This window comes from Mustela erminea, chromosome 14, assembly GCF_009829155.1.
Source record: "Mustela erminea isolate mMusErm1 chromosome 14, mMusErm1.Pri, whole genome shotgun sequence".
Taxonomy (NCBI): domain Eukaryota; kingdom Metazoa; phylum Chordata; class Mammalia; order Carnivora; family Mustelidae; genus Mustela; species Mustela erminea.
The window spans coordinates 78,540,232-78,553,725 of NC_045627.1; the positions used below are offsets into that span (position 1 = coordinate 78,540,232).

The 13,494-nt window shown below is 42.0% G+C and overlaps 1 protein-coding gene across 3 annotated transcripts in view; it reads right to left on the bottom strand.

The window, feature by feature from the left end:
• The window catches only part of SHTN1 (shootin 1), a 103,501-nt gene that overhangs the window by 63,085 nt on the left and 26,922 nt on the right, over positions 1-13,494 (bottom strand). For 2 of the 3 annotated variants that reach the window (XM_032311925.1, XM_032311927.1), the window contains exons 3-4: positions 8,925-8,985; positions 2,222-2,316 (exon numbers count right to left, since the gene is read on the bottom strand). In XM_032311925.1, the coding sequence (XP_032167816.1) occupies positions 2,222-2,316; positions 8,925-8,985 (156 nt within the window). The remainder of the gene's footprint in view (positions 1-2,221; positions 2,317-8,924; positions 8,986-13,494) is intronic. The other variant, XM_032311926.1, reaches the window with a different exon arrangement.

Below are 13,494 nucleotides of genomic sequence, written 5' to 3' on the forward strand. Positions count from 1 at the left end.
CCTGCTGAGCAGAGATTCCAATGCGGGGCTTGATCCCAGGACCCTGAGATCATGACCTGAGCCAAAGGCAGAGGCTTTAACCCACTGAGCCACCCAGAGCGCCCCAGGATGTGCTACTTATTGATCATTCATATAATAAAGCTTCCAGACTTTGCATTCAAAGCTGTAGTATCTTCCAGATCCAATGAATACATCTATAGGCTTTCTGACCTATTTTTATTCCAAGTCCCACAAGGCCACATTGTAGCCTCAGAAAGAAACCGTATGGCCACTTTGAAAGACTTCATGAGGAGGACAAAACGTGTAAGTGAAGGATCCTCTTGTCAAGACTAAAGTATAAAACTGACCTTTGAGATTAGTAATACAGTGGTTCATAAACAGGGACGGACGAGACAACAGTCCCCTGGCAGCTTTCTCGGCACACACCTGGCCTGGGGCACATTCCCAGCATCAGTGGGTCTAGGATATTCTTAAGAAATCAATGCTGGTCCACCCTGACACTTGGGACAAGGCAACTGTAGAACCCCAGAGAGGTTCATTCTCTTGCTCAAAGTCACCTGTTAAGAAAGGCGGGGAGGGCTCAAATCATTTTTTTAAAAGGGTTTATACAGACCTGTGAGTAGAGTGCATCATGAAAAAAGGGAAGTCTGTCCCTTTCTCCCTGCCGTCCTAACTCTAGTCCGTCCTGTCATTTGAGAGGAGACACAGCAGTCCAGAGACCAGAACTAGTAACTTGCCCAAAGTCACATATGCCCAAAATGACATCACTGGGAATAAAACTCCCAAATTGTTGCTTTCCATTAATTCTGCCAGTCCTGCGAGGTAGTCTGTGTTCTCATTTTGCAATGTATTACTGGCAACAGGGATACTTATGGATAGCAAGAGAAAATCCAAGGACTATCTTTAGCTACTGCAAGGTTCAGAGCAGTTAGTATGCTCCCAAGACATTTTTTTTTTCTATCCGTTCCCAAAGAAGGAATAAAGGATATGAAAAAGAGGATTCGCCTCTGCCTTTGGCTCGGGTCATGATCCCAGGGTCCTGGGATAGGGCCCCGCATCGGGCTCTCTGCTCGGCGGGGAGCCTGTTTCCCCCTCTCTCTGTCTCTACCTGCCTCTCTGCCTACCTGTGACCTCTGTCTGTCAAATAAATAAATAAATCTTTAAAAAAAAAAAAAAAGAGGATTCACCCAGTTTTGCAGACCAGTGAACACTTAATGAAGGGTAGCGCAGAAGAAATGATAGGAAAGCACCCATGCGATCACTGTTTTTAAAGCAATGGCCCATAGTGCTGTGTATTCTTCAAAGGAATAACAGAAGAGAAGTTGCATGTACATGTTTATATTCTTGGGTTCTGACTGTATTATCTTATGAATTCTAATGTAGTGTCATTACACAAACAATTAAGCAAATACCTCCAGCAAGCACACTGCTAATGCACACAAATTAAACAGAGAGATACATAGACAGACTGGCTGATTGATTTGCAGACTTTCAGTGACATCCAAAGACATACTTTGGAGGGAGGTGATGGGGAAGAGAGAAAGGCACACAACCGGCATTACTAATGATTTTTGGTTAAAAATTGCTGTAATCCATTTTCTGATGAAGTGGTTCAGATGCATTTTACCCGACCCAAAATACGTAAGACAGAGATAAAAAACATTCTTTAATAATAATGTACTTCTGATGAGATAGAATATAGAAAATTACACTCTTGGTAAATTCATCAGCGAGAAGCAATCAGTGGAGCACTGGAGGTCACCTTTAGCATGCCCTCACTCTGCTTTCACAAATAATCACCTGAAATGTAAGGCTGGAGGCTGACTTTTTCATCTAAATCAAATGTGAAACACTCATTGCCCCCTTTATGCCACACCAGGTTCGTTTTAAACTTGGCGAATGTTTTCACCCAATGCTCAGACATTAAGAAAGTCCAGTTGAAAGATGGACTCTGGGCCATTTTTTAGAGGCAGAAAGCACCAATGCTGAAATACACACATGTAAATGCCCCTTTTACAATGGAAAGAACCTAGGCATTAAGATATTTACATAACCCTATTCCAGGGCTTTGATAATTTACAGCACTTTACGACACTTCTCCTCATCAGAGCAGAGGCAATGGGACTAGACAAGCAAAAGCAGGTAAGAGGCCACTCACTCATCAGAAAAGAAGTTGAACTTAAAAGGCACAGGTAGAATTCCCTTATTTGAAGAGTCTCACCTTTGTCGCCAGAGCCTCAGCACTCTCTCGACAAGTCTTCTCTATTTCAAGATGGTTCTGCATAAAATTGACTTCCTCTATAACCATGTGAGAAACTAGGAATGAGGGGGAAAAAAGTCTCAGCATTCAGAGATTAGTCAGCGATTCCAGAAGCCCACACATTGTGTCCCATGACTCAGAATACTTCACTTCTTTAGCTCGCCAGGCCTTCAGCGGGTATGGAGGAGGGAAAAACAAAAAAACAAAAAACAAACAAACAAACAAAAAAACAGTCTTGAAGCTGCCGCCCTGATTAAATCTTAGCTAATATTTGGACGTGGAGGGGGAAAAAACGCAATGAAGAGCCTTCATTTCCAATGCACACATTTTTAAGAAAGCTAGTTAGGCTGCCTTTAAGTGTCTTTATTCTATGCAGCTGTACACAGAGTCTTAGACACGTCCACTAACTTAGACGAAAGACTCTCTCCTCAATGAAAAGTGGCAAACGTGGTTTCCTTTTCTTAGCGAGACAAACCCCTGGATCTAAGAAGGAAAATCAGCTAGCAAGAAATTTTTAAAATTAAATCTTAACTTGATCTCCTTCACCAGAATAACAAGGTGGCAGTTTAGCTCAGGTCAGCATGCAACAGCCTTCTCTATGAGAGACAAAGTAGTTACTGTGATTTAATAAACTCTGGGGCAGGAAAGTACAGCAACCCCAGTTATGTACTCGATGACGATGAACGTGGAGCCTTCTTGCATCACAGACTGTCAGGAAGATTGGAAGAAAAATGCAATTTTACTGGACACTTTACCAATGCTTGAAAAATAGTAATTTTCAGGCTCTTTCAGTAGCTGGTTTATACAGATTGAGATTCAAAGGTACAAAGTAATTTAGAACCTGAATTATACTTCGAAGATCATCTGAGAGAAAAGTGCCAATTCCTTTCCCCAACATTTTTAGTTAAAAGAAAATGCTCAGCATCTTAAACCTCACTGTGGACGTGTATACTTATTGACATGTGTTTGGCTTAAAAAAGAAAAATGAAGTACACCCAAATGTGAAACCCAATGAAGTTAGGCAAAAAGCACTGGGGCTCACATAACACAAAGAGAGATTACTTTTGCTTCATTTAAGCTTAATTAACCTGCAATTATGATTAAACTCAGGGGAAAAAAATTTCTCTCCAAATTAAATACAAAAATGTATTACTTCCTAAGTCTGTCCAAAGTTCTTATTATGTTAATATTCAAATTCATAAAGCAGCACTAAATGGCCAGAAACATCTCTAACCTTGACATTTTTTCAGGGGTAATAATAATCTGCAGCAAATGCAGGCCAACCAAAAACCACTTAACTAATTAGTAGTTGCAGTCACCGAGAAAAACATGAATCAACACTGTTATTACAAGTGGCACATTTGAGTGGCATCTAATTATGACTTGATGAGCACGATACTTGCATTATCAACATTACTACTGCATCCCATCAGGGCCTAAAAGCTGCTGATGGCATTGACTTCGAGAAACTCCCACTCAATGGTACAGCAGCACCCAACAATCGGCTTGGCAGGGGCCCCCCTCACTAAATGACACGTTAAGCGTAATTACTGGTAGACATTGTAAATAAACAGGATTGGAAGTGAAAATTGTACCAAGTGCATAAGACACAATCTGACACATTGGAAGTGGCAGCCTTAATTGAGAGTTTCTTTGACTGCTCAAGATCATTTCAACTGCATTTCTCAGAGGACAGTGATTATAACTGTGGAGACAGACGGCATAATGGTATCAGCACTGCTGACAGAGCAGTGAATTAAATTGTATCTGCTGTTGTGTGAAAGCCTTGATGAGAGGTACAGATGCCTTAGTGGTCTTATCATTATAACACAATGGTCATGTTGTCATCAACCTTTCTGGCTCCAATTGAAAAGAAATGATTGTGTGTTGAGGCTCTGCCCCCCCTTCCACACCACCCCCCTCTCCTCTTCTATCTCTTGTTCTGAATAGAACCAATTTTCAGAGAGCTATGAAATCACGCAATAGGTCCTAAAATGCAGCTGCTTGGCATACAAACGGGTCCCCATTAAACTGGAATCACACACAATATGTGTTTATGCCAGAAGAACAAATAGAAGCTGAACACAGGCCAAGTTTATTCACACACACAAAGCCCATGTAGCTCTTCATCAATATAATTGCCTTTTATATTGTAGTTTAAATAATAGGCTCTATTATTTCCTTAAAATCCTAATATTCTTGGCATTTTATCACTATGTTTACAAGGTAGGTTCTTCAAAAATGTGAAGGAAAGAGAAAAGAAACCTATACAATTTTTACAACATCAAATATTACTTTGAATTTTTAGCCTTAACTACTTGACTTCTTCTGCCACAATCTGGTATTTCCACCATCATAACAAAAACATAAACACTCTGCATGTTTCATAGGAATTTGACTTTTTATTCAATAACATTCTTGCTCATGGAAGAGTAAGGAAAAATCATTCCACGCAGCAAGGTTTAGGCCCAGCAAAAAGAAACACACACACACACACACACACACACACACACACACACTCACACTTATTTTCTGAACATTTTGTAAAAAGCTGCCCTGTAACTTAACTTGATAAACTTACATAGGCAGCACTAGCCACAATTTTCTCCAATTCTCATACAGCAGGCCCCATCAGATAGGTTTTTTTTCTCTCTTCCTCTAAGAGAGAACAGTAGAAATCAAAAGTTGTGCTTTGATTTCTAGTTTAAAAAATTATCTCAATGCTAAGTGGGGAGTAAAGACACCCACCTATTCACTTTCTAGATTTAAAAGAAAAGAACATGTTTCAGAGGGCATTTATATCTTTAAAAAGCAGACCTCATTTCCAAAACTACAAGTCAGGTTACATGACACAAAACAGACGTTTTTGCAGTATGTAATTTTATTTGCAACTTCCAAAGGATGAAAGTTTTTTAAAAAAACAAAAAGAAAACCAAACCTTTCATTTGTTCATTTAGTGACTGGCTCACTAAATGTTGCCAAATTCAGGCTTGTCTCCTAACACCCAGACCAGGAATGACCACTACACCTAACATAGCTCTGCTGTGCATGACAGGAAGGGTTCAAAAAGAAGAAAGATGAATTCTAGACTTTTAGAAACATGTATTGAAATCGTTATATTTATTTACGATAAAATTATCATTAAATGATATGATGAAATGAAATGATATGATGACTGAATTCATTTCAAAATGATCTGAGGTCGGTGAGAATGCATGCGTGGACAGCGATGAAATGCCTGGCCACGGTCTGGTAGCTGTTGAAGCTGATGATGGACCCATGGGGCTTCACTGCATTATTTTCTTAGTTTTATATAAGCTTGATCTTTTCCATAATCAGAGTTGTTTTTAGTGACTCTCACAACTCAGAAGCATAACCTGAAAGGGCATCCATGAGTGCTTCCACCCGTCCAATTGAACCAGCAAAGTCTATTTTTCCTCTTCACGACCGCAAAGCACTCTGACATACTTGCCATCACAGAATGGGGGGCAACTGGGACTTTCTCTTTTTGACTTGTTTTTGTCTTCTATTAACTTCGAGCATCACAGCTTTACTCATTCATGTCTGACCGTCCTGCACCTGACATACTGCTGGGTATGTGCTACATAGTCACATTTGTGTTTGTGTTTGTGACTGGAAAAATCTATCAGGCCTATGTTCGTCTGGGAACACCCCTTTACAAGAATGTTCTCTCTAGAACAGAACTGCTTCGGACACAACCGCTATCACTGACTGTTGGGCCAACTCTGTGTCCAGCCTGTGCTAAACCCCATGTGCTCTGTCAGGATTCCTCACGTCAGTCTTACGAGGTAGGTATGTAATATCACAGCAATTTCTTATTGGAGAACACTGAAGCCCAAAAAAGTCAAGTAACATACATCCCAAAATAGAGTCCTAACGTGTAAAGCTCAGCTAAACCAACTTCTAGAGGACTCTGATTTTCTAGATGTCTTTCTAACTTGTATTCAAATGTGATACCACGCGTGGGATTGACGTGAGCGCAACTCCTCTCCATCCAGCCAACTCTCAGCAACGCCTAGATGCAGGACGTCTCTGCAGCTCATGTGGAGACATACCGTCCACTCGCCAGCGATGTGAGATCGTCTGACAGGTCTTCACGCGTGTGCAAACACGGAGGAGAGCTGGCAGGCGTGCGGGGGACACGGGTGTGTCCTCACACACCGCAAAGGCTCTCAGGTTCTGGCTGAAGGACTGGAAAGGCCTTGAGTGACTTCTTCTCTCACGTGAATCTGTCTTTCCAGGGACAGATTCACATGAATCTTTGCTCTGCAGCGGGGCTCTTTGTGCAGGAAGACAGGAGGAAGGCTCGGGCAGAGCTGATGGAGGCCAAAAATGGCGGGGAAATATGGACAAAACCAGCTAAGAAGAGCACAACCAGCAAGGTGAGCACAGCCCTTCGGCTTAACGGGGCTCTTCCCTCACTCTGAGCTCTGGGCCTCGTTAGGTATACATGACAGGCAGGCAGATTTCAACTTAGCACCCGAAGATATTTCCCCAGGGCTGTCCAAGCGCCAAGACCAGGCTCTGCAAACGAACCCGTGAGCAGGCTCATGGACTCCTCATGCCGAAGGGGCTCGGGCTCTAGACGGGACAGTCAACGAGATGGCGGTGGCAGCAGCGCACGTTGACTGAGCACTTAAACTCTAACACCAGGCACTGTGTTCAGCACTTTCTCCACGAATTATCTCATTTGTTCCTTGAACAGCCTCGGAGGCAGGGTCATTTATCCCAATTTTACTAATGCAGAAATTGCTCAGGACTACGTGGATTCACAGCACAGCTGCTTTTTCCTGCTGGTAACCGCTGTGCTCCCTTCCAAATCCGAAATCCTGCTCCCTGTTCAGAAGTCATCAACCATTTACCCCAGACAGAATGTTTTAACAAGTATTTGGAATTTTCATCATCCCCACGTTCTGCTCTTTTGAGTCAGAGAAAAGAGTCGGCATTCTGTTCTCCTGCCATCCAAACTTTACATTAATTAAGCAGACTTAGGAAAGTCAAAAATTCAACGCATACAACAATAAAGATCACTGTACTAACCTTTCAGCTGATTCTTTTAGGTTCTGAGTTGCTCGTAAGGAAAAATGTGAATTTTTAAAACTGTCGAAGATATTTAGAGGAAAAGACAAAGAAAGGGGAAAAGGAAGTGGGAGAGGAAGGTTTATATGTTACTCTAAAGGTAGGTTGATTTGGGGAGAAGCTCCTTCCATTTCTGCAGAACACAAGAGGCAAAATGCCTACTACCTGCCCGACCAAAGCATTTTATGTTAAGTCCAAACATAAAACCTTGAACTATTCTTACTACACACAGCATTCCAATCCACTATCAATAATTAATTTGAGAACATGAATTGGTAACAATGTAAATGGTATAATACTTTCAGTGTGACCCAGTGTCAGCAAAAGTGGAAGAGTATCAAATTAATCCCGCCTTAGGGAACAAGAAAGTTCTACACAATCGCAGTTTGTATATTCACAAGTAAGAGATATTTCTGTCATAGCATATTGGCCTCCAAAGGAAAGTACCAACAACAATATTCCCGAGACTTTTTTAAAGCCAGACACTTGAAATAAACTGGGTACTGAAATGAACTATAATGCTCCATTTTCATGCCTGTTTAACCTTCAACAAGAATAAAATGTTCTGTTGCATAGTTACCAAGTCAACACTTTATGATATAATCAAACAGCCTAACACAGCATCTGCAGAAAGACGGAGAAAGACCCTGCTTCCAAGGGGAAGGACAACTTTTCCTGCTAGAGTCTAGTCCTTTTCCCATGACCTATTTCCTTCTGATCCTTCTGAGTATGATCAGATACATTCTATCTTAGTGGACGAGGTAATGACAGATTGGCATGGCATACAAGAATACCATAGCAAACATTTAGCACACTATTACAGCTTTTGTGGGAATACAACATTCCTTGGTGAGAAGGCCATTACAAACATTCTGACTCTTAAAAATGTGATAGTTCTGTGAACTACAATTCCTTTTCTATGAATTAATGTAAGAAACAAACCAGACCACTGTGAAGATGTTTAAGAATACTCTTATACTTGACATTACTTAGAATATCTAAAACTCAGAAATAATCCATCTATCACTGAAAGAATGTTCAAATAAATTAGAATACTATCATGTAAGAGAATACAGAAAAAAAAATACATCTCTACTGACATGCAAAGATGACTACAATACACCACTCCCTGAAAAAAGCAGGTTGTAAAACTGAATGAAAAGCGTGACTTTATTTTTTGTGGACATAAATACTGCCCACAGATAAAAGACCAAGAAAGAAAGACTATAGAATATTAACACTGCCTTTTCTCAAAGAATCAAGATAACAAGTAATTTTAGTTCTTCTTTAACTGTTCTGCATAGTAAAGTTTTTTATATAACAAGTGCAAACTGTCTTTTATAATAACATACTATTGAAACAATAATATTCATTCCATTTGTTTGAAAATCACAGTAATGCCAGGACATTTTTGGTGGGGGGAGGGGGCAGCAAATAGGAAGACAATTCTTGCTTTCTTGGAAGCCCAATGCAGCAGCAACTAAACATAGGGGACGTGTCTGCCCACATAATTCCCAAACATAGTTATGTGCGTTACAGTAATTCCAATGAAACGCTTACATACTTTTCTGAAGTTCCTCCAGTTTTTTAACAGCTTCATCTCGTTCTTGCCTAATTTTGTCACACTGAAAGGAGACGAGACACAAATGTTAAATTTGTTTCACAAGTTTGCGAAGGCAAGAAAGAGCAAACCTATCAACAGCAGCAGTTTTATGAAAACAAAAATTAAAAATCCTTAAAAAGCATTAACTGTCACATGGTACTTAGGCTACTCAACCGGCATGGCCTTGCACCATCTGTATCTGGCCACTTGCCTTGGACCTTCCAAGACAATGAGTCACCTCACTGCTCATTATCTCCTCAGGAACAGACCAATTTAACATCCTTGCATTCAAATTACATTCTTTAAGAGAATATATGTGCCTCTTTTTGCCTTTTACGGTCTTCCCTCCTCCCAGTGTTTTCAGTAAGTAGGTATTTCGGTAATACAGTGAACACCCCATGCACCCGCAGGTCAGATTCCCTGAAACTGGGTAGCGACGCACTCCTCAGAACTATCCAGAACACTGGTGCACAGCCAGAAATGACCCCGACTTGAAGACAAACTGCTGTCGTGCACCCCTTGAAATCCTCAGTTAAGGGGAAAATATCCTCCTATCCTTAGAATTCCAAAGAGAAGGTGGCAAATTAAAATGAGAAAAGATAAAATATTCCACAATAAGCGCATATTACTAACATAAACTACTTTTGAGTTTTAAAAGGAAGGAGGACTCACTGAAAACTAGGAGGAGGGAATACCATAAAAGGCAAAAATAACTACTAAAGCATGAGGACCTTTCTGGGTATCTGGTATAGAAACAAGTATCCAATATTTTAAGAGTCTCATGCTCTACCGACTGAGCTAGCCGGGCACACAAGTATCCAATATTTTAACATGCCCTCGAGGTATGAATGAATTTTATAAAAACTTCATGTTCATTATGAGGACTGATTCAACTTACTATGAATTTCACAAAGCAGGTTAAGTATAAAACATTTTAGAAAGATTTTCATCAAAAATGTCTATGACTTTAAGAAATGATTTTTAACTATAAAGGCAGTAATTAAAATCTGAATTTTTCTGAAAATACTATAATACTATAACAAGAGAGTCATGGGAGTAAAACACAACTTAATTTTTTTTTAAGATTTTATTTATTTATTTGAGAGAGTAAGAGAGAGCATGAGCTAGGGAGAAAGGGAGAGGGCAGAAGGAGAAGCAGACTCCCTGAAGAGCAAGAAGCCCGACATGGGACTCAATCCTGCGACTCCAGGATCATGACCTGAGCAAAAGGCAGACGCTTAACCGACTGAGCCACCCAGGCACCCCAGTAAAACACAACTTTAAATGATATTTTAATCCTACTGTGCCATATAAATATATTAGGATTTCATGCCTTTGGATATTTATTATTTCAAATTTCAACAGCTAAAAAATTATGATGCCACTGATAATTTGGAAAGCCCAAATTAAGACAGTGAGATAGTCTCATCTAAGACTGGCAAAAACTGAAAAAGTTTGCTGTCAGTTGAGGACTGTCACATACAGTGACACGTGGAAGCTGGTGGAAGTGTCAACAGTCCTAACTAGTTTAGAAATAAACCATCAAAGCTGAAAGTGCACACACCCTATGACTCAGCAATTCCACTACTGGTTTTTGTTTTTGTTTGTAAGTTTTAAGTAATCTCTATACCCAGCGAGGGTATAAACTCACCACCCCCAAGATCAAGGGTCGCATGTTCTTCTGACTGAGCTAGCCGGGCACCCCTGCAATTCCATTTCGAGATTCTATTACTGGAATTTCTAGTAAACATTCTACAGATAGGTTGAGCATAAATCATGGTATATTCATGTAGCATGCTAGAGAACCACGACTCGATGATCGTAAGCTGCTCGTGTCAACCTACACCTCAAAAGCCACAACAGTGAGTAAAGGAATTGGAGAATCCACGTCAATATATACCTTAAGCAAATAAAATCACTTGATAGACTTGGGCTGTAAATGTATATTTCATGATATATATGGCATACATAAAAATATAAAAACCCAAAATAGAAGGATACATACAAAATTTATCACAGGCACTCTCTCTCAAAATACAGGGAAAGGGAAAGGGCCCAGGGCTGGGTGACACTGAAGATCTTCATTTTTATCTGTAGCATTTTTTTAAGTTAAAAAAAAAACAAAACAGTTAATTCTTTATTCTAAGATGTTATTTATTTGGGAGAGAGGGACAGTGCCCACGAGAGTGGGTGGAGGGGCAGAGGGAGAGAAAAACTCTCAAGCAGATCCCCTGCTGGGCATGGAGCCTGACGTGGGGCACCGTGCCATGACCCGAAGATCATGACCTGAGCCGAAACCAAAAGTCAGACGCTTAACTGACTGAGCCCCACAGCTGCCCCAGAATGACAGTTAGTTCTGTCAGTTACATATTTGTTGTTATTCTCTGCCCTTCTTTGGGCTTTAGAATATTTTTTTAATTTAAAAAAATTAAGTCAACTGCTCAGTCTTCCCCTTCAATGTCTCAAGAACTGAAACTTGAAAAAGCTTATCTCCATCCATGTGGGGAAACCCATTCCCGCAAAAGAACATGGACCAAGTCCTAATGCTACATGAGCAAGGCTGTTTACCAGCTCCTGACTTGGACCCTCCGCAGGAACATCAGGCTGGACTATTTCCTTAAGGAGGATGCATATTCTTTCATCAAGGTTTTCTCAAGGAATCTCTCCTCTGTCAAAAAAGTAATGCTGTCTAATACAGTTTCTAGGTCCAACTTAACAGATAAACTATCTTGATTGATTTCTGGTGTTTAAAATTCTGAACACTAGAGTTCTGGATTCTCAAATAAGCTTGTGGAGATCCTTCCCCGGCCAGAGAGTAGAACCCTTAATTTTACGAGATTCTGGTCAGCAGTTTCAGGAATGTTCCTGTTTCCTAGAGTCTGTCTGCATACCCACCTCCAACAAGGCAGTTTTGCCTAAAGCACAAAATCAAACATCATTTCTGACTAGACTCGCACTCCTGGGGCATGACTGCCAAATGAAATGTATCTGCTGTTTTACTCTCAAATTAACTTTGTGGATCTTCATTTCTGAAGGTGTACGATGCCCTCGGAAAAGCTGTATCACCTCTGGTCTGGTGCCTGGGAGTGCTGCCCCTGACTTAATACTGCTTGGATCTTCCCTGGACCTCTCAAAGCTCCACCTGAAGGAACCAGAGCTTAACTTAATTCTTACTTAAATCAAAAGCCAGAGTTTTCACTGACACTTTGCCTGACCAGAGCATCGAACAGGAGGGCACGCTCCCTCCGCACGCGTGAAAAGGCCCGCCGGCTGATACCATACACGGCCCCTCGCGCAGCGCCCCCTCGGGGGTCATGGACACCACGTGGCAATTGTCGGGAGGCTCACACCAGCCTCCCAGAAGCAAAGCCTTATGCCTGCGCTCTCTCCTGCTAAGGCCCAGGTGGACGGGCTCTCGTGAAGGACAGGTCCCCACATCGCAGTCCTGTTCCATCATGCCAGTAACTGGTTCCCATCACCAGCCGTACGTTTGTCCAGGAACCCGCAGACGGCACCAGAGAATGCAGAAGCCGCTACCCAACCCCAGCTGTATTCTCCCGGGGGTCTTCATGGTGCTTTGCTTTTCTATTTTCTGCAACCACATTATGATAAAACTGGCAGCCACAGAATTTACCATCTGCTATGGATGCTGAAAGGGGTGTGTGTTGAAGGGGGCGGGGGGATCTATGCATACGGCAAAGGCAGCTGACTTATTCCCAAACCACAGCTGAACAAAATATGAAGGATGTACCCGTTTACTAAGCAGAAATCCAGACATCCGCTTATTTCATCATTTTAGGTGAACCCAGCAAAGTATCTTGTGACCTTCCTCTCATTCAACCAATACAGGGAAGTCAGCAAGGATTCTGGGCTTCTAGGGGAGAGCGCAATGTCTCTGCGTCCTGCAGAAACCCCTCACCCACCCGGCCCCTTCCTCTACCCTGCCCACGCAGCTGCAGCATTTGTGGAAACTGCCTCTTTTTGTGTGAGAATTGCTCAGGAAGACTTTGCAATAGCAACAGATGTGAGGGCCCACATCACTGAATTAGGATGCCCAGCGACTCTCTAGAGAGCCTGCGGCCAGGGTGGAACCCGGCAGTTTGAGCGCTGGCTGCTTTCCACTAGCTGGATTACACGGGGTCTCTTCTAGACTCCATGGGGGCTCTTTGTGAAGTGGGGGATCCACCAGAGGTTGGCCTCGCCGGTTTCGAATTATCAGAGGCCCTGGTCTCCTGGTCTCCTGGTCTCCACATGAGAAGCCCAGGCCGATCTGTTCTCAGAGCCTCACCCAGGCAGATACCTGGCTTCCCGAACTCAACCAGCATCTCAAAGCACCAGTGGAGTGACCTGCAGGGTGGTCGCCATGTGCACCGGCAGGACTCCCTTCCTTCCCCCTCACACAGCCACTACGGTGCAGACAAAAGTGTCTGCTCCGCAGTCTCAGCAGACAGACAGAGAGCCTGTAGGTACTAACACTTCTTTATACGCTGCTGTGTGTGTAGCGTACACAAGAAAAAGCCCAGCACTCGGA